At 42.2% G+C, this 26,819-nt stretch overlaps 1 protein-coding gene across 1 annotated transcript in view; it reads left to right on the top strand.

Moving 5' to 3' along the window:
- The window catches only part of VMP1 (vacuole membrane protein 1), a 64,754-nt gene extending 41,316 nt beyond the window's left edge, over positions 1 to 23,438 (top strand). The window contains exons 9-13 of the mRNA XM_061470559.1: positions 3,584 to 3,664; positions 7,392 to 7,508; positions 9,908 to 9,969; positions 21,194 to 21,296; positions 22,631 to 23,438. Coding sequence (XP_061326543.1) covers positions 3,584 to 3,664; positions 7,392 to 7,508; positions 9,908 to 9,969; positions 21,194 to 21,296; positions 22,631 to 22,774 — 507 coding nt within the window. The 3' untranslated portion in view covers positions 22,775 to 23,438. The remainder of the gene's footprint in view (positions 1 to 3,583; positions 3,665 to 7,391; positions 7,509 to 9,907; positions 9,970 to 21,193; positions 21,297 to 22,630) is intronic.
- The last annotated feature ends 3,381 nt before the right edge of the window (positions 23,439 to 26,819 follow it).

Raw genomic sequence — 26,819 nt, 5'->3', positions numbered from 1 at the left:
TTTGGGGGAAAATGTTTTGTCTGTAAGTAGCTGAACTTTTCTTTACTTTTTTACTTTTTTTTCTTTTAAAGCAGTAAGTTATGGAAGTTATTTTGCTTTTATTTCAGATGCTTAAAAAAAAAAATAGAGGAGATTGTTCCCTGTGCAGGCTTTACAACAGAAAAATTATATTGTGAAATAGATGAAAGTTGTGAAACTGATGGTTGTGTTCTCTGAGAAATGAAACTTTTAAGGCTTTTTTAAATTATTATTATTGCAGATGTTGCAAAGACTTAACGAATGAAAGTTAAGGAAGCAACCAAACAAGTATTTCTGAGCTGTTCTTATTCAAGTGAATGTCAAGACTGCAAATACATAGTTTTAATGCAACCATGGTGTCTATATTATTCTGCAAATTACTCATCGCTATGATTACATTCGATCGTAGAAAATAGGGGGGGAAAATCTTTCATTTCTCTTGGCTGATTTAGAAAGTTTAAAACAGACAAACCAGAAGTTCTTGTCTGAAATGTTGAGAGCTGTAGCTGTGCTCTCTACAAGCAGTTGGGAATAGACAATGAATTTAAAAAAAAGAAAAACTTATAGAAACAACTGAGAAATAACTTAAAAAAAAAAGAAAGTTATGAATTAATAAAGTGAGAAAAACTGCCCCAGTGCTGGTTGGGGTGCGTTTTTTGAGAGGCAAAATTCTAATGCTTTTTTCAACACTTTCATCATTGCTTTTATAACAAAAATGGTGGTTTTAGCTGGAGGGGGGGGAAAGTAGTTTTAAGGCAACTTTAATTTTGCAGCAGCCAGAAATGGGGGTGAGGGAGACTTTTTGCTTTTAAGAAATTTGATGAAAAGTGGTGCCCTGTGCTTTTACACTAGGTTAAAACAGTTAATCTAGATGTAATTGTATAATATATTTTATTAAACCAGCTGTGCTGCAAGCATTACTTTATAGGTCACTTGCTAGAGAGCTTGTTTCCAATTGCAGCTTGTGAAAATTAATACAACAGTATATTAGCAGTGCAGTCTAAGATGATGGATAGATATCTTAACATTAGAATAGAAACAACTTCCATTGAAATATGCCCTGTACGTATTTGAATAATTGCATTGCAGTGTTTTGTTTTAAAGCTGCTTTACAATGAGATTTATGGAGCTGTGAAAAAAATTTTGTTGGCTTATAAAAGTGAAAAGATTGTTCTAACCCCCTGAGCACTGTGAAATGGTGAACAAAATAGGAACTGAAAATATCATGGTTACATTCAGCTTTGTTGTAGAGTACGGGAGGGGGGCATCTTATGAAATTCCTATGTAAGGCACTGCTTTTTCAGTTCACCTTTTCAAAGAGCAAAATCTGATGTAAAAAGGACAGTGTTGCTGCTGGGCTTTAGCACAAATTTTAATTTTAAATTAATTTGTAGGTAAATTCTGAAGCGATGTTTCTACTTTTCTATTGAGTTAAGGAATTAGAATACCTGTCATCTCCTTAGTGTGCTGCATTTGATTTCCTTTGCTGATAGCTCTGTGATCACACTCTGCAGAAGAGTCTTGCATCTTTTTCAGTTCTTGTCCTAAATCCTCAGTGGGCCCGATTCTGGATGTTAGTGCTGCCCTATATTAATGATCATATATTACCATGTTTCAGTTTTGTTTACTGACTTGAAAATAATGATGAGAGGATTTTAGTTTGACAAGGAACTGCCCTCGATGTTGCAAGATTTTTGGGCTTGGTTCCCTGGGAAATCACCATGTTTTGTTATTTACCACAACTTGTGTCAAAATGCACTCTTTTATTGAAAAAACATGAAAACTTTTACTTTACTTGTCACATCGACCTGTTCCAGAGCCATTTTTACTAACCTAAAGTCAAGTGTTTGGTATCAGCCTCCCTAGAATACACACTCCTTCGTACTGTGTGTATCCTAGAAGCTGCACAGAAAACTAGCAGGAGTAAGTTTTCAAGAAAAGACTGAATATTTCAACTATTCCGTTTTGCAGTGAGATATTCACAATGCCAGGGTGTTACTCCTGGTGAAAATTAGCAAGTGCACCCCTGACAGAGTATTCTAAAGGGGTTTTATGTTCTCTTATGGTTAAAAATGTCAGACTGTAAAGTGAAGGAAATCTCATTTACTTGGCATTTTTCTTTAAGTTGAAGTATTTGTTTTAAGTTGTTGGGTTTTTTCCAAGCATCAAGTATAATAAATAAAATTATTATTTCAAGAAGTTGCTTTTTTTTTTAAGTTGAGAATTAAACTCTCTTTAAAGCACTGTAATAGGGAACAGTTACTGCTTGAAAAAGGCAGTAAAAAGAGTAATTGTCCTTCACAGATTTCTGTTCGTTTGTTTGGTTTTTATCTGGCATAGAAAATTGTCAGGTCTATAGTTCAGGCTTTAAATATGCATGACATTGTCAAGCAATGGTCATTACTTGCATTGTCATTGGCATGTAGCACTGAATGTTTCAATAGAATTGTAACAGTTAAAATGGCCTAAATTAAATTTTTATGAATTTTCTTGGAGTTTTAATCAATAATTAATGATGTTCAAAATTCTACGCTGTTGAAGTGTGGGGCTTACAGTATCATCAGTTACTGTTTAAAGGTATTTCCTTGTGAAATTTTATAGCTTTCTACAAAATGTAAATCAGTGACTGTTGCTACTGGACAAGAAGCCTTTTATTGCTTATTTGTAGGTTTTGAAAGAATAATAATTATTTTCTTCAATTTTGCTATTCCCAAAGATAGTGAGCTTTCTATAACTGCTCTTGTCAAGCCTGGGTAGATAAGACTGACCCTGTTTTTAATTTTATGGGCAGTTTTGCTTCAAAAGGTTTTTATTCTTACATAAATTCACTCAAGCTGCTTGTGAGAATCTTTAGGTTTGCTTTTTAAAATGTTTACTGTGTACTGGGTGAACTTTGGGGCTCAAGTTTGTCATGAGAATGGTTGAAAGCGAGGACCACAAAATAAAAGCAAGCAGCGTGTTCTTAGTATGGCTTTGTAAAGAATAGCTCCAGTGTTATAACCTCTGTCACCTCTGTTGCTTTTAAAGTATTTTAGATTCAACTCTCTGGATTTAGTGATTTTTACACTTCTATTTTAGAGGGTGCCTGAAATTAGCTACTGTGATTGAGATCCTGTGTTTCAGAGAAAAGATGGAAGGATATAATGGAATTATTATATTCTGACTTTGTGTTTTGAGAAAGTACCTTTTTAACATTGTAAATGGTGTTGAAGGAATCCATTCCCTTTGCTTGTTGAAGGAATAAGGTATTAGCAGCCTGACGTTCCAAAGATACAGGGAAATAAATGCTAGAAACCCCATTTCCATATTAGTGTGCCACTTGCAGAGTTTTGGAAGACAGAACTCAATGCATGTGGGTGCTCAGGTGGTCACAGTGAGCAGTGTGTATTTCCTTCTCTTCCCTCTAAGCCAAGAGTTTCAAATTGGCCTTTGTGTTTTAAAAACTTCTCCCAGTTGCTAGTCAACTAATCCCAAAGCATGGAGTATTGATACTGAAAACACAGAGATTTTGAGGTATGTTCATTTTGAGGTTTGCCTCATTAATACCTTATTTTCTTGTTTGCAGGATTTTGCTTCCCGGGCTAAACTGGCTGTCCAGAACCTGGTGCAGAAGGTTGGGTTCTTTGGCATTTTGGCCTGTGCTTCAGTAAGTTCATTTCAGTAACAGAGGGGTTGTAATCAGAGACTGCAGATCAGAATGAATGCAGTGAACTGTGACTTGGTTTTATTCAAGTCCAGATGGATCCTCATTCCTTGTTTGCTATTTCTGTGTTCTCTGTGGTGCTTAGAGAACTGGGATGGTTGTGGTACCGGCAAGTACAATAGCATGGAGAAACTCCAGTCCTAGATTAGTACCAAACACAGTGAATGCTGCATAAAAGCAGAGTGAACAGTTGTTATCCCTTCCTTCAGCTTCACCGTTGGGCCTCTTGGCACTAGTTCTCCTTGGAAGATAATGGGTTTGGAAGAGTTCTGTTTCCTTTTTAGTCCATCACAAAAGAATGGTTGCCTTTTTTTTCAAAAGACAATTCATTCTACACATGAACATGGTGTGGTGAAACCTGATAAAAACAGGTCAGTTCACCAAAGATGACTTACAAGAAACTGAACTAAGACATTCTTAAAACTGGAGACATCCCTATGTTTCTGTTTCAGATCAGGGGTGCTCCTGGCATTTGATGTTGAGGCCACATGCTCTCTGAGAGGGGCACATGCTGCTCATTGTGTTAGTGGGTATTTGGCAGATCAGATCATATGCCCACTGACAGTTACCCTGTTGGGACCTTCCTAGCCCAGATTATTAGCTGGCAAGATACAGCAAGAGCTGTATTGTTACCTATAAATTCTGCTGGAACATTGCTATAATTTCTTTATGTACTGTGGTGTTCATGTGCTGTAGCTTATAGTGCTTGACACCTTCAAATGCAAAGGTATATGCAGCTTGATGAGTGGAAAACTACCTGTATAAATCCTGTTTAGGGTATCCATCCACAGTAATTCCTCTTGAGTCTGCTCAGGAGATATCTTTGGGTCATTAGGAACTAGAAAGCAGAACAAGGAAGCATGTTTCAAAGTCATAACTTGCATGAACTATGAACCACTTGTAGGTTTTTTTCCTCTTTAAGTTAGAGGTCATACAAGCATCTCCACTGATGATATTTGAGTGTTTTGGTTAGGATAATACTGTTTCTGAGAGGAACTGAACCAGTTGAGGCTTAAATCTCAATCTGGAAGCTTACTGAAAACTGGCAGGAATACGTTCCTTATGCTTCTATCTCACAAAATGTGGGATGTGATGCACAGAAATGTGCTCATGGTGATGGGGGAAGTGTAGGTCCCCTACGATCCCATTCTTCTGGAATAACCACAGCCATTAGCCAGCTGCTCAGCTGATGAGGTATTAATTCCACACTTGCCTAGCACCTTGTAATTGTAATTTCCTAAATTGTAGAAGTGACAATGCTAACTCTTTGCTCAAATGTAAGTAACCTGTGTTAGCTGGAAAGGATTAATCTCATTAACGTTGCTGGAACAGAACTTCTGTCTGCTCATCTTTTGAACTGTCTTAGAGTGGAAATGTAGGTTACAACCTGTTCTTTAAATCTTTCCAGTCAGTAAGCTCTTAAACTTCTCCTTTGCTGCCTCTGACTCGCTATTCTCTAGTCACTGTCTTGTGAGACATCACTGCATAGGCTATTCTGTCTGCCTTGTGTAATCACAACAGCTTGTAGATGGCAGGGAGGAGTTTCTGCAGTGGCTGAACAAGGAAAAGTGTGGATAAATGGAGAACGTGAGGAAGGAGCTGGTAAACACGTGAGGTGATGTGTAAACTCTTCGTAGTTCCTGCTTGGTAATACTTAAACATTTGCTTAACTTCTTACCTACTCGCTGCGCTGCTCCACGCACTCTAAGCTCCCTTCGACTTACGTGGGCTGTCCTGGGCTGGGAGCGGGATGAGGAATCAGGACTCCACCACAGGACACCTGAGGGTTTGTAAATGTGTTTGCAGAAGAACTGCAGAGTAGCAGTGAAAAGGGTGAGGCTGAACATGGCAGAGGCACTGATAAAGCAAAGGGATTCACAGCTACAGGTTTCTGTTGCATCTCTAGGCGAGGCACAGTCCCCCAACGGTGTGCTCCTTGCATTCAGGCATCCCCCCCCATGAGCTTCAGGGCTTTGTTTCAGGGTTTCTCTTGCTTGTTGCTGCTTCTCCATGTGCCAGAAGGTGTCTCATTTGTTTGCTCCCCTTATAATGGCAGTTGGGTGTATTTTTTATGATTAGAGAGCTTGCTTCTAAAGTGGTAATGACTGTCCTGCCTGCAGGTTGTTGTCTGTCAAGCAGTGGCTGCTAAATGTTACATAAGAACACAATCAAATTGAATTTAAGACTTTGCAAGTTTACCCAGTGAAGTCAACTGAATGTAATATTGTTTGGTGGCAATAAGAAAGCCATATTGTTGGCTGGAGCTTATTTTCTATGTGAAGGCAGCTCTAGGGAAGGAACAAAGCCAGAATTAACCCTGAAAATGCTTGCTGTGACTTGTGAGAATTTGCCCTCCTGTCTTTGTGGGCTTTTATGGCAACTCTCAGTACTGCATGTACTCCTTTGCTTTCCAAAACCAAAGCGAAAACCTCGCTGGCCAGCTAATAACACCCCAACGAGGACTTGAGTAACTTTTACTGTGATATGTTTAGTGTATTGATGATATCCACAGTTACCCCTGCCTAGAGCATGTTGCTCCCTCTGTGGTGACAGCAATACAGAAATTAAAATGGACTGTGAACCTGCAAAAACCCCTCGAACCATCCAACCAAGAACATTCTTGAGACCTAGAGCAGACTTGGCTCAGAAGAGCAGAATTATCTGGCTGTGGTATAAGTAAATAATTTACTAGCCTCCTATGCCTAAGACAGCTGTCAGAGGTTAAGAATCATGTTGGTTGAAGTGGAGCATGTTTAGAGACCGTTTCGGGGCATGATTAGAGACTGTTTCAGATTTCTTCCTATGCAGGTGGTGATGTGGGTGCTCATAAACTTGAATTGCTGGTCTGTAACAGCTATGTATAACCCTCATAAGCTTTCTCAGAGATTCCAGATTTCCATTCAGTCAAAGTTAATATGTTTTATGGTCTTTAACAGCCTCCACTCTTGTTTGTGTAACAAACCAACACCAATACTGCAGAATATTAGCCCAGTAATACACTGCTACTGTGAATTACACATACCCCATGAGGTCACTCAGACAGACTGCCCTTGAACTGCATGCTAAGTGTAAAAGGTTGGAATGTGGATACTTTCTTGGTTTAATTTCAGGAATATTTTACAGATAGTATCACGATACCAAACATCAAGCCAACAGTTTAAAGCATATTTTAAAATTAAATGAAGTGCATATGCTTAATAAAATCTAATCAGTGCTTTTAAACTGGATACATATGACTACAAATGCCACATTTTAATGCACTTTCTCAGATGGAAGTCACTGGGGATCACTTTAAACACTGGCCTCCAAGAGTGATGTGCTTGTCAGTGAGAAAATTTGATAAATCACTCAGAGTGGCTTTACTGTGGTTTCTGTGCATTTCACATGGAAAACTTTTTGTTAGCTTTTTTTAAAATCCAGGGGTAAGGAGGGACCATGAGAATGGAATTGTCTGGGATATTGTCTAGCTGAATCCCAGAGTTATGGGAGTTATAACTTGAGTTATGTGGTGCGACATTAGCATTTTTGTAAGTATTAAGACGCAAGAGTTTTTTGGATCAAGTTGGATAAGGGGAAAATGTTCATTTTTCAAAGTTTCAAAGTCTGTCGCGTTCCTGTTCATCTAAATGTGTGCTGCAGTTCACAAACTTCTCTCCCTTGCACCTCATAGATTCCAAACCCTCTGTTTGACCTGGCTGGGATAACATGTGGACACTTTCTGGTTCCCTTCTGGACCTTCTTCGGTGCAACCTTGATTGGGAAAGCAGTAATTAAAATGCACATCCAGGCAAGTACTACACCTCCCTCAGGGCTCTGGGGTGAGGACTTGTTTCTTTTCTGACTGTTACACCGTGTTGGTAATGAATTCTGGAGTCTCCCTTCCTGACCTGAGTAATGGAAATTAATTTGGTGCAAAGGTTTTACAATAAAGGATCTGCTCGGCTTCTTATGCTCAAAACTGAATAATTTATAGCTACAAACTAATGAGCTCGCTGCCTACACCGCTCAGGAAATTGGTGGTTAGCCAAGTTATTTACCTACGGTTTTTACCAGACTGAAAGGACTTCGTACTCATAATGAACTTGCCTTTTTGGTAACGAATACTCATTTCAAAGAGCACTGCAGCTACCCCTCACTGGTTAAGCGGCACTTTTAAGTGCTTCCTTCTATTTCAGTTGAGCGTGTATGGAAACCCCATTTCTTTCAGGCCCTGCAGAAAGCAGTCTGAGTCTCTGGGCATGTCATCCAGAGCTTTCAAGCATGGTTAGCAATACTTGGTGTCCTCAGGCTATATATTGAAAGGGCCTGATTTCAGAGCATGTCCAGTTTTTCTTGCTAACTTGGAGCCTTATTGGATGTTCTGAATTTAGCAATCAGAATCTCCATTTGCCTTCAAAAATGTTGAGTCTCTCATTTAAAATATGTCACCATTTTGTGCACTGAAAGATGAAGTGTTGATTCCCTGGTGATTCGTTACTGGTGGAGGTGTGGTTAGCGCTATATCATGAGCTACAGTGCTCCATTTGTAATGATTGCAACCAGTGTTTTCAGCTGGGACTTGATTTGGGTGTTTTTAAGCATCTCCTTAGGACTGGTGCAGTGTCTGTAGCTGTGTTGCTTGGAAATCTGTGCTGTTCCTACACTAAAAATAGGAGAAGCTATTAGTGTTATAAAATTACTCATCTAGTACCCTCCTCAAGCTGCTTGAAAATCTTCCTTTTGCCCTGAACATATTTCAGTTTTCAACCCTCTGGGTTTTTTTTTCTTCCTTTTTTTTTGTAAATGGTTATTTTGCTTTGTCTAGTCCTTAGAGAGGAAACAACAAACAGATCTGAAAATTCCTTCATGTGCAATTAGCACAACTTTCCCCTCACGCTTACTTTGTATTATCTGAATTTTTCTGCTTTTAAATCTATGTACTGTTAGATTCGGTTCTGGCAACATAGGAAAGTGAACAGTATTTGTGTAATATTCCTTTTATGTTGCCTTGTTTAGCTAGCACGATGTTTGCCATGTAATTTGTAGTAATCCCCACTCACATCAAATGCAAGTGAAAAAATATTTCCCAGTGTCTTGTACAGTTGGTAAACCATCTTATTTTGTAATACATTTAGTTACTAGGAGTCTCTTTTCTGCAATGCTTAATTTCAAGCACGCTCTTGTGCAATAGCCTTGATTTTGTAGTGATCTTGCTGCAACTTGGAATTTAGGAAATGTAAGAGTCATGGAAAAGGCTTCTAATGAATCTTTCTCTAGACAGGAAGCGAGTGACTCGGGTGCAGTGGCCATCCCGGAGCTGCTTTTAACTGGCCTCTTCCTCCACAAAACCATTTTGTGTAGTCCCAGTCACATCCCTTATTTCCAGACTGGTGAATGCAGTTCTCGTTAGATCATGTTTAAATGGGTTTAAGGAGACTGTGGGAACCGTTTGTGTGTGTGCATACTCATCTGCGCACAGTCTTGCTCACCCTTTGCAAAAGAACAAGCTGTCAAGTGTGCCAAAAGTGGAATTTGCAGAGGCTGTTTTAACAAAATTTGAACTTAGAAGAGAAGGGAGTGGTAAAATTCCGGACATTGGGATTTTCTGCAAAATAAGCTATGTCACAAAAGTTTTATTGGAATTGCTCTGCTCCAAATAGGCCGATGCATTAGAGACTGACATTCTAAAGGGTTTTGGACAGACAGGTACCCTGTGGCTCTTAATTCGCTCTTCACTAAGTAGTTTTTGGTTTTGTCTCTGTCTGAAGCACACAAACCAGGGGACTAAAAGTTCTATTATTTTTCCCTTCTGCGATCTTTAAGTGCGTGTGTTTGTGTAAGGGGATGTGAATTTTTCTGCACAGTGATGACTGTTTTTCCATTAAAACATTGTTGACGGAGTAAAGTGACCTTGAGCTTCTGGGAATTGAAGTTTGGGGAGGATGCGAATGGTTAGTAACACAGGCTTACACAAACACTGCAAGAAATGAAGCCTAGGAGGGAACAGAATCATAAAGAGCTTTTTGCTCTCCTGCCTCTGTTTGAAGAGAGTATTGAAAAATAAAGATCTTGAAAAGGGAAGGGAAAACCGTGTGTGAGTGCTGGAGGAGCTGTCTGGCTGGAAAGGAACCTAAATTGTCATACCCCATTGTCTCTGCTTCCCTTTTGATCAGATGTTTCTCTTAACTGATGTTTTCCTTCCTACAGAAACTCTTCGTTATTATAACATTCAGCAAACATATAGTGGAGCAGATGGTGTCCCTAATCGGGTGAGTAATTCTTTAACATTCATTAAGTGGAAAAATACTGGAGTTGTGCTGAAAACTGCGCTTTGCTTCGAAGCGCAAGCTTTGGCCAGCACATTATTTTAGGTCTTCCTTGCAACTTCATTCCTCCCCTCAAAGGCTTCAAGCACTTCAAGAAACATAATAGCACCGAAGGTCAGATGGCCTGAGTATACAGCACCAACAGTTAACTTTCACCCCGAAATGTGATGCCACTTTTCCAGTTATAGATCGCCACACTGGTAGCTGCAAACAGGCTGTTTTAAGGACTTTCTTCAATGCTGTAGTGTGATCCTGTGACAAAAACCAAAGGAACTGCTGTGCTTTATGCAGTGTCTCAAGGTGACAGTAAACATTTTCTATAGTTTAAACTACCCCATACATTTAAAATATTGAATCTCTCATAAAATGCCAGAATGAGAAGTTTGCTGTGTAAAGTTTTATCTCCATCCTCCTGGGGTTTTGGGGAGGAGAAGGGACAGTTTTCATGGGTGAACGGTTCAGATTCTGAGAAAGTTTGGGGGGTTTTTGTTGGTTTTGTTTTTTTTTGTAGGTTTATCTTTTCTTTGGACTGAGTTCTTCAGTAATTGATTCCTGGTTTATATTTTAAGTTAAAATCTCAGTTTAAAACAGGAAAGCTAAGCAAAAGCACTAGTGAGGAAGAGTTAGTGTGGGGAGGAGGACAATTAAAACAACATACTTCCATGTTGCCTCAGTGGGTTTAAATGGAGGTTGGACACCAATGGTGAAATGTTAGATTTTTGCTTCATACCTATCTGTTCGGTCATTAAATTCATTGTGATTTTAAGATGCATTGTTGGTGTTAACAGTTCCTGCCTGGTAATCCAGCAAATGGCATCGCAACAGCACCTCTCTGAACATGTAGATGTTTCATGAACTGCTTGAATGCGAACAAAGTATGCAGCTTAATTTAAATGTAGGCAGCTAGATCAGATCAGGTGGATTGCATCAAAAATTCATGCATTATTGTTTAAAGGAAAAATTGTCTTCTTGGGGTGGGGGGAAGGTACTGCCTGTTTTCAGCACACCGATCAGCTTAAAGTCAGGGATGCAGGTTTAAAGTTTTAAATGTGGGTCTCTAACATTTAAATAGCTTTGTTGTTGTGGGTTGGGGTTTTTCTTCACTTTCTGTGGTTTTGTTTTTCACTAGGTACATATTATTGATCCGTAGGATAAATTCTAAGGTGTTTTCTGTTTTTGCAAGGTCTTTTACTTGTTTTATAGTGTGAATTGATGGACACTTTGCTACACAAACTGTAGTAGCTGTTTTCAGGTAACATCCAAAAAGCCACACTCCACAAGAACAGTTTCAGAGGAGGAATGTCTGGAAATGATTCCTTTTAAAATACGTAAACCTGAAGTAGTAATGCTAGACAAAGAAAAAGGAGTGTCGCACCGAACATTCTAGGGCCTTTCAGTAATGAAACGAATCCTGACATTAGTACTTCCTGATCTTCTGATTGCGTGTCTGGTGTGTACCAAACTCCAAAATTCATTTGCTGCTTTGAACATTGTTTAAAGGAAATAAGAGAGAAAAGCGTGGTTACTCTGAACCATCATTAGTCAGTTATCAATCACAGGAGAGGCTTTCCTGCTGACTTCTGATCTGTTACTAGGTCAGGTATGCTTCCACAGATTTACTCTCCTGCAAATCTTCAAGCCAAAACTAGTAGTTTTTTCCAGCTTCATCTGTCTTGGAGATAATTTTGCATTGAATTACTTCGAATGCATTCACAAGGCCTCTGCTGGATTCAGATTTTATTGGATGGTTGATGTCAGAGTTAAAAAATGTTCTCGGGAGACAGCAAGATTTCGGAATGTCCCGGTATCCTTGACTTTTGTCAAGCTGTCTGCTAGCATTACCTCATCAGCTTCTTTTAGAGCGGAGCATAAAACATGTTCAACAATAGCCTGCATTAAATCCCTTGTTATTAAATTAAAATGCAGTTTCATTTAATGGTCGGTAACTTTATTTTAGTCAAATTCTACCCGACACAATGGCTTAAGACTTTTTTTGCCTGGGATGTTGCTCTTTCACTAGGAAATGTATGAGTACAATACGTTAAAATAATGGGCGTATTAATACACAGAATAACTAAAATCCAGACAGAAGATTCAGTTATGAGATAAAGGCTGAGAATATTTGATTTTAAAAGCCAGAGAAAATGTCTCTAACTCCACGAGTCTTGGTCAGGAAGCAGAAATGATTCACCTGTGGACCTTGCCCATAGCCCAGATGTTGTTTGCTTCTGTTAGTGGATGCTGCTGGCGCTGCACACCCAGCCTGCTGCAACAAGGCTTTTTAAATATAATTTAGGGTAATCTGATTGCACAATTTTGTCTAGGTCTCCATTACAAAAGACTCTTAAAATACTCCTCATATTGATTGAGAGAAGAAAGAGAGGAAAAGAAAATGTGGCAGGAAATTAAGCAGCTGTTTGCAGAAATGGTGGTAAAACATTGCTGGTAGCCAGTGTTTGAAAGAAAAGGTGAGAAGGACGGGAGGTGCAGCAAACCTTGTGGGAAGGGACAAGGAGACCGGTATGGGTTTAGGAACCTGAGCACAAGTCTTGAAATCAAAGCTGAGGAGGATTACAAATATACTGGTAGCTCACATGCGGCTGGTGATGATCAGCCTGTTCTGGCAGTTAATAGTTTACAGTGGTATTGTTGCTGTCTAGAATGCTAGTAGAGGATAATGTTCCCCCTCAGGTTTTGTTGTGTTCATAAGCTTTGGTGAAGAAAGATGGTGTGTCAGTTTTGTCTTGTGTTCCGTCACTTGCACAAGAGTTCAACTTACTGATCATCCATGTAAAATGCTGGGTTTGGGCCAAACCTAGGCCACGTAAAATGTTTCATTAGCATGTGTGTTGTGGGGTTTATTCTGGCTCCTAAGTCTTTCCATTTATTGTTTTTTTACCTGCAGCTGCAGGAGTGTTTGTGAAGTCACACTAAGCACATTGCTTTTAATCACAGTCGTGTTTTCTTGGAAGTGGCAGTTGCAGACGTGGATTAAGAATTCCCAGGAAAAACGGTTCTCAAAGCACACACCATGCTCAGAAACGCCTGCCATCAGTTCTGGTGGAATGTCAGGAAAGAAAACAGTCTCACCTTAACTTTGTTAGTTCAGCATGCTTGTAATGCATGTTTGTGACAGTGAGTTGATCACCTTAGAACTTCAACAGACCTCTAAACGCACTTTACATAGCATTAGGCAGCACGTGGCCTTTGCCTCACGAGCATCTGAACTTCAGTGGCAAGCGGTAGGGCTGCATCCCTTGGACACATCCCGCCCTTCAGGCAGAGACATTCCCTCTGCACCTTAACAGTAAACTCCTGTAGGCTGCAGAACGTCTTAATTGCAGGCTGTGAGAGTTACTCAGAGGGAGGCTGAGCACTGAGAAGTGCTCATGTGATACACCAGGTATGCGATCTCCTTAACAAAAGGAGTGAATGACTGCCTGGAGCAAATACGCCTGATTTGAAGAGCAGCAGAAACTGATGTATTCGGTTAGTGAGCTGAGTCAATAAACTGATTTGAAGTTTAAATAGAAACAAGTGAAATGCATGTAACAAAACCTTTGCATGCTTCCACAGATTTCAGCAGTGAAGCTGTTAGTGCTGTGATCCGTGGGTGAGATGTGTCATAACACTGTGAAGTGTCACTCAGCAACCTCCCCCAGTATATCACTGCTTCTGAAGGGCTTCTTAACCCCCTGCCTTTTGGGGAGCAAATGTTCATGCTTACTTACTGGCTGTGCGGGCCGGGTTGAATGCTTGCACATCTTAAAGGAAAACCAGCTTTTTGGTACCAGGGACTTGAATCGCTGCCTTGACAAACCAGTTTGCTGCTATTTATTGTGCTGTAATTCTTTGCTTCACAACTTAATCTCGGTTGACTCTTGTAAGGAGCACGATGTTCCTTTCACAGAAAAAGTACAAGTGAAATGATGGTGACTGAGGTAACTGAGAGTTTGCTTAACAATTGTGTATGGTTTTCAAGGCTAATTTACAATGTAGGCTTAGATTGCTACTTACAGTACAAGCCAGGAATCTGCAAGGATAGAAAGGGCACCAGGAATCAGTTGGCCTGGAGTGGGATGAGCCCTTTTGTGGGTTTGCATTGTACGTGGGGCTTGGGGCAGGGGGGGCTTCAGCAGGGGTTGACTGCATCGCATGGCCAGTGCCTGTCTTCACTGCCTCATGTCCTCTGGGCATACCCCCTGCAAAGGAGCCCGGCCCTATCTGCCACTCCTTCCTTCTGACTGGGTGGCCCTTTGTTTTGCATGTGTGCCAGTCCATATCCTGTTAACTGGCCTCGCCAGTAAAGGAGATTTTGAAAAGCAGGTTCTGATCAGCATTTAAAACAAAACCTGTGGAGCAGAATTCAACCACGAGTAACATCGAGAACATGGATAACTGAGCAGTGACCGCAGGATCCCCAGAGAGAGCTGCTTCTGGAAGGTTATCCCCATGCACCTGACATTCCTTGGTGCAGTAAATCAACAGCTTTCTTCCCACAAGTATATCAGAAACCTGTGGGACTGTGCCCTCGTAATAACACCCTCTACACAATGGATTCGGTCTGCACAAAAAAGGCTTTAGTGCCCTGAAAGGAACGCAGATGTGGATGAAATCTGAGTAGCTTTGGTGTTGAAAACCTTCCAGTGGATCACAACAGAATTATACAGGTTTATTTGCAAAAGGCCTGTAGGTTTTAACTCCGAACAAGCAAACCTTTTTTATTATGAATCGTGTTCAGAAATCCATCTTTAGAACACAAACAGAAGTTTCCTTACAAAGAGCCGTATTGAGCAGAGCTGAACCAGCGGTTCGGAGATGTTGCAATTCCTATTTTTGAAAGCCTTGATTTTAACATAACAGAATGTCCCAGAGGAAAAACCCAACAGTTTTGCAGACAGCTTGCTTAACGTGGGTATTGGAGCATAGCTCAAGGTAAAAATGACGTCAAATGTGTAACAATTTTAGCTTAGTAATCTTCAAATGAGACATTTTCTTTCTTCGTCTCGTAAAGCAAGTGACTCTGCCACACGGCCTTGGAACCCTCCAAAATGCTTCTGTTGATCCTGACCATGAACCAGCTTTATTTTCTGCAGTTTTAGAACCCTGAACGCAGGTAACATCTCAAAGTCACCGAATGTTCTGAGGCCCAAGTGGCGGTGGTGGGGATGGAAGCTGGAGGCTGTGGTTACTCCCTGGGGGACTGGGGAGCCCAAGTTTTGCTGTGGCTGCTCCCCCTGAGCCAGGGTCCAGGTTTGCTGCAGCAGCATCAGTGTGGGGCTGAGTCAGGGAGCCGGAGGTCCACTGAGTCACTGCCGGGTCCTGGTATTGGTGGAGCCTCAGGGAAATGGATGGTTTAAATACTGTGAGAATCTTTATCAGCACAGGAAATGACAGCTCATTAAAATACTAACCGTTGGGCCTGTTTAGATCACTGTCTGGGAAAAAATTAACCCTTGAGGGTTCAGATCACTTGCAGGAGCAAGGTGCTCTGTGCAGGCTGTGAGCACGGGGGGCAAATTAATGAGCCTTGCTGATGGTCCAGCGGCATAAAAATGTTCCTGTCGGAATCTGTTTTGCAGTGGGTTCTAAAGTCTCTGAACTTCCCAAGTCAGTGCCACGCTGGAACAAAACTGCCAGCTCCTCCTGAGGGAGGGATGGCCAAAATAACCAAATACGGTGCCTCTTACCAAATGCCTTCAGATTGCTTCTGAGCTGTGGGAGGGATTTTCCTTATGTTCTTACAGGGGAATGGAGGGATGTGAATCTAACACAGAGAAACTGTGGGAGGAATGGGTGTTGGGTGTGATGATTTAATGAGCTTTTGCGCAATTGTTAGAAGGTGGAAGCCTTTGCTCTGGCCCTCTGGCCTAGCTGTCAAGAGCTGGGCTTGCTTTAAAGACATTATTAAAAGAGGGTTGGAGGTGCTGGAAGCTCCAGCCCAGCACGCTCCCTCCTTCCTTTGTCACATTCTTCACTGCCACTTAACTCCCTATTTTGTAGAAGGAGATAATCCCTGGCCTTCGGCCACGCTTGCTCTGGGGAAGCAGGACCCTGAGATGCTGAATGTGTTTGTGGGGACAAAACCAACCACACAATGCTGTTTTCCTCCTGGTTTGCTTCGCTGTTGATGCTGTGTCCTTGTGGATTGTAGCGCTGGCATTTCCTAAAAGGATGTTTTTCTGTAGCCCAAATAGCTGAATCTGAGCAAAATGTGTACGATGCTGTTTGTCCCCAGACCCGGGGAGGGTCCGGACGAGGACAGAGCCAGGCGGTCTGAGAGCACCAGTCCCCATGTGAACAGTTAAACATTGGGGTTTTTCCCAAATTAACAGCTGTGGCTATTCCAGAGATCATCCATAAAATGGGGCTCTGACTCAATATTGCATCACCTTCCCAAGCAGGGCTTCGGTGCGCTTCAGCCTGGTGGCTTGTTTGCACCATCTCTTCGATGCCTGCGCTGCTCACTTCCCTTCACATTATTATTTCCATGGTCAAACAACCTCCGTGTTTTTAAACCTGCTGTGCTGAACATTTCCTGATCAATGGGACTGATTCCAGTGGTACCGCTGGGTACGTATAAAGCTCAGAACTGGATGCTCCTGAAGCTGGTATTTACATCTTTATTTTCTATCAGAATAAATGGACTTTAAGAACTGCTTAGAGTTACTCAGCTGCTTAATCATCACCGGCTCCAAGAGGCCTTTTACAAATGAGAAACTTTGATTAGCAGTGAACCCCATCATGTTTATGTTCCTAAGAGGTGATTCTGCAACGGCAGCTTCAGTGCTCCTTGGAAATACTTGCTAGATCTATCATTTCCCTCTGGAAAAGCAGGCAAGGGCATAAGTGTGTGTTTGTAAGATGGGAACTTTATATCCGAAATCGTGGACTGGTAGATTTCATAGTGCAGTGTTACTGCAGTGACACTGAACTGCAGCATTTGCCTGAGATCCGTACTGCAGCATTCAGCACAGCCTGTCATTAGTTACCTGAGCACTCACAGTTCGGAAAACAGAGGTTAGGAAATTTCAATAGCTCAGGAGTAACCTCTGCTCCTAAAGATCCGGTGAGATTAAAGCCGTGCCTTTCAGAAAGGCAAGATCAGGACAGAATCATTTTAAAGAAGTAGTTTTAATAGCAGTAAAAATGCCGTGGCATGTGTTGATTAACTTCCTCCTCCTTGTTCACTGACACAGGGAAATACTTACTTGGTTTGTTCCCTCCCTGGCTGGGGCTTCACCCCCAGGTGAGTGAGAAAGCTCCTACCTGCAGTTCCAAAGATTCTGTTAAAAACCAGGTTTCCCAAAATCCCTCCTGCCTTTTCCTGGCTGGAGACTTCATGGAGGCTCGGTCATTCTTTGAAAAGCAACTGAATCAGTTGTGGTGTGTCTTAAACACGGCTTCGCTGTAACCGAATGGAAGCCTTCGAAGTCAAACTCACACAATCTGTACATGGAGGGTGTAATGCTTAAACCTGGAGCGCCTTGGCTGGATCCCTGTGCGTGCTGCTTCAGAGAGATGTGAAATTTGGGGTTATTGGGGGGGGGCAATATAATTTTTCATTTGCATAGGAATCATGGCTTGAAATCAGAAGCAACCAGCTGCATCTGTTTAATTACAGATACCGGGTAACTCTGAAACAGGCTTCAGCAGTGGCTTGTTCAGTGAAGCTGAGTTCTCAATGGGTGCTTGTGTTGCAGTGTTAGAGTGCTAACACTGTTTTTTACTGCAGTGTGATGATTTTACTGAATTGAGGCTGGACCAAAAGCTAGTGCAGTTTCTTGGAAGCCTGTTTTCAGTTTCAGTCCCTTGTGAAGCGTTCGATTTCAGCAGAGGAGCAGGAGGAACTCAGACAAAATCTGGTGCTTTAATGGTCGCTGTTTCAGAAATTTCCTCTGAATCAGAATTTCTTCAGAGTTCCCCCCCAGTTTCTGTCTGGATCTCCTGGTAAAAGTGCAGCAAGCCTCTTTGCTTTCCAAGTGAATTGTGCTGAAAGGACACAAGAGCAGCACCGCTCCTTCTAGGAGTGCATCCTTGTTGCTGATTAGGTGCAGAATTCATTAATAGCAATGGCAACCACCAGTGCCACTGACTTCGTGGCTTATTTCGGTGAACAACTTGTAGTGAATGACCTCTTATTTATGTTTTCCCCTTTTAAAGCTCAAGTCCTTAAGCAGCTTGCCCAGAGCTGTAAGAAGCGGCAGCAGGTTGTGTGTTTGGGGCTTTTCTTGTGTGTTTTGTTTTGGCAGATAGAGCCCCCAGAGTGCGGATGAACAAAGTTCTGTTGTGCACTAAGGGCCTTTTATTTTCTTTCATATTCCCTGTTTGAAAGACAATAGGCTTGATTCTCAAAGGAAAATGCAAGGAATTGGTTTGAGATGGTTCGACAAACAGGCTTATCTTCCCTTCTGAAGTCGGATGTGTAAATGGGCTTGTGGTTTGCATCTTGACTCCTGAAACTGGCTTTTGAAGGTCTGTCTTTAAGTCCTTGCGAAGCCGCACAGAATTATGATGCAAATCTGTCCCTTCTGCCTATGTACTTGTATCTGGCTTGAGTGTAACCCCTGAAGATGTGCACGCAAGTCTTCCCCCTCCTCCTTCGGTAAGAACAGGGTTATTGGGTTGAACTTCACTAGGTCTGCAGGGGAAAAAGCACTGCCTGGTTTGTAATTAAATAAAATGAAAACTGATTTTTAAGGCTTAGCTCTAAGTCTAAGATTGGATGTGAGATTATGTTTTTTAAGATGTAAGATTATGTCTGCGCTCTGGATATGAGGTGACACATACCTTAGCTGATTGATTAAATTATTGACTCTTGTCAAAAGAGTACAAGTGGCCGACACTGTCCCACTGAGATGGGATTTCAGGAATTGCATTCCTCATGCTGTGGATTCGTTATTTCCCAGACGTTGGTCTGCTTCATTTGACTCCTTAGTTACATTTATGCCCCTTTTTTTCAGCATTAAAGTCTCTGTGGCTGTGCAGTTTGAGAAGCCAGGGTCTTTGCAGTCAGGGTCTTTCAGGTCTTCAAAACAGCTTTATTCAGATGCCTGCTGTGTGCTTGATTCTCAGTTATGCTCACAAAAGGGGAAAAGGAAAAAAAAACTGAATATTTTTAGTGAAAAAATGGTGAAATTGGGTGTTGGTGCCCAGGATCTCCTCACGCTGTCAGAGCTTGGGTTTCATGGCTTTGTTCGGCTGCTGAATGTGAACTGGGCACTGATGTGCTTCGGCTCTCAGAAATCATTTGAGCAACCAAGCATTCTGTTAGTCATTCATCTCTCATCATTTAAATAGTCCTCATTTTATAACCCTGCAGAAGGCTAAAAGTAAACTGTTCCTTTTCAGTCGCTTTTCTGGGCATCCCAGTGGCATCTGGAAAAGAAAAGAAGCCTCAAAGTGTAACCCTTAAAACTGTGACTCCGAGCGATGAGCGAGTCACTGGGAGAGGTTTCACCCGGAACACTCGGCTTCCCAAGGGATGGTGCTGACAAACCGGGAATCCTTTGTCAACGTTGATGTACTCTTGTGTAAAGCAGGCACTGGATGGGCTTTGGTCTCTGCTCAGGTTTCGGTGGGGTTTTTTCCCCCTGCGTTTTCACCAGTGCAGGCGCGGAATTTCCTCGCCCATTTGTACCATCGTGATGGTGAATCATGAGGGAAGCGATTGTAAATCGTTCTCCTTGTAAATATGTTCACAGAAATTCTTTGCCTCTGGCTAGCGAAGGAAATAGAGGTAGTGGAGGAGGGCGAGTCACGGTGTTGCTTCAGTCTGCGCCTTTTCGTACGTTCTTAAGAGTGGGGAGCTGTGGGGTTTTAACTGGGCTTTAGCCTGGAAAAGGGAAGATTGTGTCAGGAGGCTGAGGAGACTGCTGAGCCCTCCTGCAGTCACTGCCAGAGGAGATGAGTGTGTAAAACTGTGTGCATCTTGGTGTTTGAAGTGTTTCACTCAATCCTCCCTGAAGTACTTGTGTAGAGATTCAAAACGGAAGGGTTGAAATGCAGAAATTAAGAGAGCCTTCTGCTTTTGTTTGAATGGGGAGGACCATCTCGATTTCCTTATAACTAAACTGTCCATTTTAACAGTTCTCACCACACCAGCTCAGCTCGTGGTGTTGCTTGTGCCCCTTTCTTCTGCTTGGGGCTCTTTAAAGTGTCCTGACAATTATTAAGGCTCCTTGGACTTGCTAAAGAGCCCCGTGTGTAGATTTCAGGCAGGGCACAGAGGTTGGGGTCGGTGGAGCCTGGGCAGGCTCTGGTGTTTGCAGGATGGAGGTTGGAGGCTGCTGCAAGGCTGCCCGGTGGGAGCACCTTCCCGCAACAGAGGCAGCAGAGGGCTCCTGGTTCCAAACCTGTATCTGTGATCTTTCTAACGTTAATGTAAGGACAAGGTGTTCAGTAACGTATTGTAGCTTTTGTGCAAGTCATCTGCCATAAACCGTGGCATGATTCAGAACAGGGTTCATAGTTCCTTCTTTGTTCCTTTGTTAATCACTGACTTGTGGGAGGTGCCTGCAGAATTTGCTAATGCATTCTTTTTGGGTAAGGATGACGCACAGATTGTCCTAATAAGGACTTAGTTTGAGAAAGGGGCCGTCTCCTCGGAGAAGATAGGGGCAAGTCATAGGGCGAGCAGTTTCTTTTTTAACTGGGGGATGACACAAGCACAAGTCATTTCCTTATTAATCGGTTCAAACCAGTTCTTACAGGAACTGCTGGTGATAAATGTGGGACTTCTCAGAAGTCATTCATTTGATTCTCAGCACCGCAGCAGTGCACAGCCTCAGCTGGCCTCTCCCTGGCTATAAGGAAATGCTCTCGCTCGCAGCAGTGTTCTGTGTAACCAGCAGTGCCTTGTCACTGCTTTGCTCTGAAGGCTTTTTCTTTTTAAGCCCTTTTTGAGGACCTGGGGAAATGCTCCCCTTTCAGATGCATCAAAAAGATGCAGCGCGCTTCACTGCGTGGTTATCTCTTTTCTCCCATAGCAGTGCCCCTCTGAGCTCTAGCTCAGACCGAGCTTTGTTCTGGTTGGGTCAGTGGTAAGTTTTAGAAAAAGAAAGAAAAAAAAAAAAAACAAAAGAAAAAAAACCCAATGGTTTTGGTTTTCTGTTTTTGTTTTTTTCTCCCTATTTTGTCCTGTTCTCTGGGATGAACTCTGCATCAGTGCTATTCCAAGTGTAGGTCCTTCTCTTCAGAAGCCATTTCAAGAATATTTGGAAGCTCAGAGGATAAAACTTCACCACAGATCTGACACTGGCGTGCCCCAGGTAAGAACCTCCGTGCCTCCTTCCCTCCCTATGTCATGTTTTCCCTTCTCTGGCTGGCTTTTGACTTGTCAGGTTTACTGATGGAACTCTTGATCCTTGTTTTCAAAGCCTGGCGATGGCCCAGGGAATAGCTTAAAATCTCATTGTAGAAGCAACCTGGGAATTAAAGCTCTTGCTGCAGTTGCGTGCAACTGGACTTAAAGGCAAAAAGAAAACAGTAAAGCAAGACCAGGCGCATTTCTGCCTTATCTCAGCTGCCTGTTTGGAAAGATGAGTTTAAGCAGCAAAAAGTTGCAACAAACTTCAGCCTCAGTACTGCAGAAGCCAGTGGGATCTGTGGCTGGATACCCAATAAGAGAAACCAAATCCCCACACCTTTAGTGTCCGAAAGGGGAAGAAAAATCAGGTGTTTATAGCCAGGACAAAGGGGCAGAAGTGCCCTTTCATACAGGCGGGGGGGGGGGGGGGGGAAGTATGGAAAAAAAGAAAACCAAAGAAACCCAAACCACCAAATTAATAAAAAAAGTTATGTTGGAAAACATCCCCGGAATTTTTTGCGGGATCGGAGCACCTCTGACTTGAAAATCCTCAGGATACTGAGGCATTTTGAGATAAAATCCATTAATTCACATTTCACATCTCATCCCTGTAGCTCTCATAAATGTTTCTTTGCCCATTTCTTACCACAGAAGAGGTTAAATTAGGGAGGGTCAGGCCAGAATAACTGAATATGCAGATTGCTGTTCGGCGTGTTGAAGTGATTTGTATGTAGTACGTTGCTGCCCTCCTTTGACAACAACCAGTACAAGGGCAGCCATGGGAGACGCTGGGAGTGGGACTGTGGAGTCACAGCGGTAACTTCCAGGGACACCTGAAGAATCGGACCCTGACTGGAAGAGAACACAGCATATGCAGTTTAGGAAAAACCCAGTATTAACCAATGACGTGATTGTTTTCATTGCAAGGGCCACGACAGGGAATGACGGTCAGGAGTTGCTAATTCTGAGCTCTATGAATTGTTAGCAAAGACAAAACAATACTAGGAATAATAAATCACTTCATGAGGACACTAGTAATGATCAAGGGTTCGTCATCTGCCCTGCAGTGTCTTTGGCAAGCCGGCCTGCATTGTCTTTCAGGGGACTAAAGTCAGCTCTATAGAGGGACCTGCAGGAATCCTGTCAGCTTGCACTCGGGTCCTGGGTTTAATTTGATAAATTACATAATAAAACATTGGTTGGGGTCAGGGTTTTCCCTTTGCCCAGAAAATGGAGACTTCTCCATTGAGCTTTTCCACTAATCTTCATTTTCCTCCTTCTGTTTTGTCTCTTCAGGGGGAAAACTGGCTATCGTGGATGTTTGAAAAATTGGTGATTGTCATGGTTTGTTATTTTATCTTGTCTATAATCAACTCCATGGCCCAAAGCTATGCCAAGCGACTGCAACAGAAGATGTCCTCTGAAGAAAAAACCAAATGAGCTTGGAAAGAAAAACCCAGAATGGGTTTTAGCAGACATGAAAAGTGACACATCTTTCCCTGTGTTTAAAAATCAGCATTATTCAAAATGGGGGAAACTTTTTAACATCCATTTTCAACTATAACGAGTTTTTATTTAATTTTGAAAGCAATTTGGATATTAGAGCAAACGTTTCATTGACAAACTTATAAATGCTAAGGTAAGATACAAACACTTTACGAGTCTGAGCTGTATTACACGGGGTGGACAATGTGATGTTAAATGGTGCTTAACACTAATGTCCATCCAGATTATCTCCAGACCTGATGATTTAATACCCTCCGTTCCCTGATTTAACTTCAGGCTGACCTAAGGGTAACTTTTGATTTTGAAGGGTGGCTGGTTTGCTTTTTCCGTAACTTTCAAGACCATCAAAATGTATATAAATGAATACAGGTTGGATACAAACCGTTGCATGTCCCTCGTGGTAAGGCTGTTTCAGCTGAACCCCCCCCGTGTCCCGCTGCATTGCACGTGCTCTTGGTTGGAAAAAGCCCCCCTCTTACCTTCATGATGTTAGCGGAGATGATTGATGTCAAAATGCTGAAGCTGACGTTTTTTATTCTGTATATTTAGAACGAAGTTAAGATAAAACTTTATAAAGTCACCTTGGAGCATTCCAGAATTTCTTGTGTCAGTCTTTTGAAGCTGTTTCTTTCCCTCTCCACTTCTGTATGCTCGGTTTCTTTATTGAGCCTTAATCCCACGCACTGCATGCTCTCCTCGCCCTGCCTGCACAAACGGTGCTGAAGCCCTTCGTTCTTTTTTGGTTTTTTCCTTTTTCCTAAGAACTTCTCACTTAGCAGAAGGACGTAGAAAGGCTTTCACTTGCTTGAAGCACGGCTCGCTGGTTAAAGCACACGTTAAATAGCAGGACTTGGTACCCTAAGTTCTTCTCAGATGTTTGCCACCAATCACAGCACCGTGGGTAATGAAGGAGAAGAGAGGGAGGAAAAGTAAAGATTCCAACTGGAAACAGATGTCAAACCCGGTAATGGCGCAGAGAGCCTTAACCTGAGGCTTCTGGAGCCAGATATCCTGAAATCATTGTTCGGAATCAGTGTGTGTTCCAGTTCTAACGTACATGGACATAACTAATATTAAAATGGATCTTTCCCTCCTTAGTAAGTAGACATCCATCCCAGTGCCGCTGTACTCATCTCATTACTTTAATACTTTTTGAACTGTTGTTTTTTATTTTTATCCTAGGGGTAAGTAACAAGAATTAATTTTACTTTCAATTAATGTTATCAAAAGGTGGCAGATGAGCATAGAGTAGGTGAGAGCTTGCTCCTGCTCAGGTTGGGTTTAGCCCCACAGCACGTTAGGGCAGGTCTTGAGCAAGGAGTGAGAAATACGTATTTTGTTCAATCCCACCTGAATGTCCTCTTGTGTTGCCAACCATCGTGACATCTCCATGGCCGTACCATCCTGTCGGATAGCTTATCAGACTGATGTTGACTGTTGGATCTCATGGCAACAACAGTCGGTAGGCTGTCTGACATTTTGGTATCTTTCATCTGACCGTTTGCTCATCCATCTCCAGCTGTTTTCATTGAACATCAACAGCATCTACATGTGTTTCAGTTGAGGTGGGAAGGAGTTCAGCAGTCACGCAGCGCAGCCGTCTGCCTAAGACACATCTCTTACAGTTTCCATCTCAGTTGCGTGTGAGGTTTGTAAAGTTTTTCCTGTATGCTTCATATTTAACTCCAAACAATGTGACTGAATTAATGGGGAGGCTTTAACATGGACACCTTGCAACAGAGCTGCTGGGGAAACTTAGAGGAAACCTAAGTATCCGAAGCTCGGAGCAAGTGCTGCGAGGCCGCACACAGCAGTTAAAAGCACAACGGTTGCTCGTTTGTTCCTGTTCTTTTTTGAAAGATGAACAGAATTTCTTAAATCATGGCCCTAGCAGCGTTGTCATTTTTTGGCCTAACTGCAGTCTTTGACAAGAGCGCCGCACAGAGCTGGTTCTAGCACAAGGCACATCCCAAAAACTCGCAGCTTCATTCAATACTTCACTTTTTCCCATGTACTGGAGCTTCAGTTTTGCACTTTCGGGGCTCATTCAGCAGTTCACAGCTGCTTGTTTCATTTTTCATCAGGATACTTGGTGCAGTGAAAGCTGTGTGTTTGCTCCTTCCTCCAGTTCTGGTGCTTTTTACCCTCCAATCTGCCGTTCACCTTAGGGACACTGGTATTTACTTCACGCAGTCCTGGTAGAGTCTTAAAGCCTTTCATGACAGTGAATGTTATTTTTGCCATGCTGAGGTCCCTGTGTGCTGTCAGATTGAAATGAGGAGACTGTAACAACAGTTAAAACAAACTCTTCCTAGAGCTCGAGTCAATAAACTGTGTCTTATAATATCTCCTTATAACTCTGCTTCCTTGCCTATTGAAAAATCACCTGACAAATTGAAAGCTTTCTCCCACTTTTATTTCAACATATGTTTACATACATACACTGCAAAATATATATATATATTGTTCTGCAACTCCTCTTGTATGTGTCCATCCCAGTAAGCCATGCTATTATTTCGAAGCTTTCTAACACTATTCAAAGAAGGGGCTGGTCATTCTACTCACTTCTACCTGTTTGGATGCTGGGAGATAAGACGACTTGGTAAAAGATAAAAAAGCCAATAGAAATGAAAGTTATGCAAACCTAATGAGATTTGCAAATGGACAGTTTCATGTTTGCTTAAATAAACAATTAACTCTTTCCTGGTGTTTATTTCAGTTGGATTGTTTTGATTCCTGTAGCTTGAGCTCGGCAGTTACACTGGGAAATTTGTTGTCCCAAGCATTCAACAGTGAGTGTGAATCTACATTTGCAGCTGCATTTTGTAGCTTTAGAGAAAGTCCCAGAGCCTTTAAGTTTTCATTTGCAAACGTGTTTTGCTCCCTCAATCCAAAGTTTGCTTTTGTTGTGCATATTTTCAGTTACACATAGGACAAAGTCAATCATCTACTTCAAAGTGTATTAGATTAAAACCCAAAGTGAGCTGTGCTGCATGGGAATAATCTCAGTACTGGTCATCACTGGTTTTAGCTGATTATGTTTAGACACTGATTATTGTGCTTTTTTTTCCCTTGGAATGACTAAAAATCACACAGAAGTAACAGTCCTGGTAACAACTAATGTTTGGTTAAACCTCAAAGATGACTTTGAGGTGACAGATTTATTTTAGACTGTTCTGTGGCACATGGCTAAACCTCTGCCTTCACAGGTACCCTGTAAATAGGGAGCAAAGCAGAAAGCTGGCTGTGCTGCCAGCCTAATTCAGAGAAGCACCCCTAGGCTGAGGGCAGGAGGGCAGCAGCTTGCCCTAATTCTCTGACCTGTGAATTGTGCCTCACCAACAGCGCGCTCTGAAGGCTGCGTGAGACGTAAGCATGCGGCTGCGTCCCTCTGCACCGTTGGGCATGAACGGTGCTGATGTAAGCCTAGTTAGAAAGGTCACGCTGCTCTGGGCCAGGCTGAGCTATGGCACTGCCACAGGCCACGTCAGGGCACATCATCCAGTTACAGGCTTCCCTCGGCTCGATCAAAACCTCCTGCTCCCTGTCACTGCTTGTAGTGTCTTACCTCTGCCGCGGTGTCATCCCGTGTTTCTTCTTAAAGCAGCTCCCTCTGAACTCACCCAGCTGCCTGTTCGTGCTAAAAGATACTTGTCATTAATACTTGATGATGGCTTAATGTTGTTCCAGAAGTCCTTCCCTCCTGTGCTTTCGGGCTTCGTTATTTGTCAGGATCAGCCTCCCTCTCACTGCAGGCAGTGCTAACTGCAAGCATAAATACTGTGCATGTTTCCCTGATAATCAAGCACAAATATAGTGAACAAAATTGCTTGATTGCAGGTGTAAAAATAAGTGGTGATTGGGTGTGCTCCTTGGAGGTGACAGGAATTCTATTTTCCTTGAAGCACATGGTTAAAAAATAGAATCATAGAATAGTCAGAGTTGGAAAGGACCTTAAGATCATCAAGTTCCAACCCCC

This window comes from Pezoporus flaviventris, unplaced genomic scaffold (assembly GCF_033815535.1).
Source record: "Pezoporus flaviventris isolate CSIRO_AGI_PZ_B2104156 unplaced genomic scaffold, CSIRO_AGI_Pfla_v1 ptg000063l, whole genome shotgun sequence".
In the NCBI taxonomy this organism is placed as follows: domain Eukaryota; kingdom Metazoa; phylum Chordata; class Aves; order Psittaciformes; family Psittacidae; genus Pezoporus; species Pezoporus flaviventris.
This window is presented reverse-complemented; position numbering and strand designations above follow the sequence as displayed.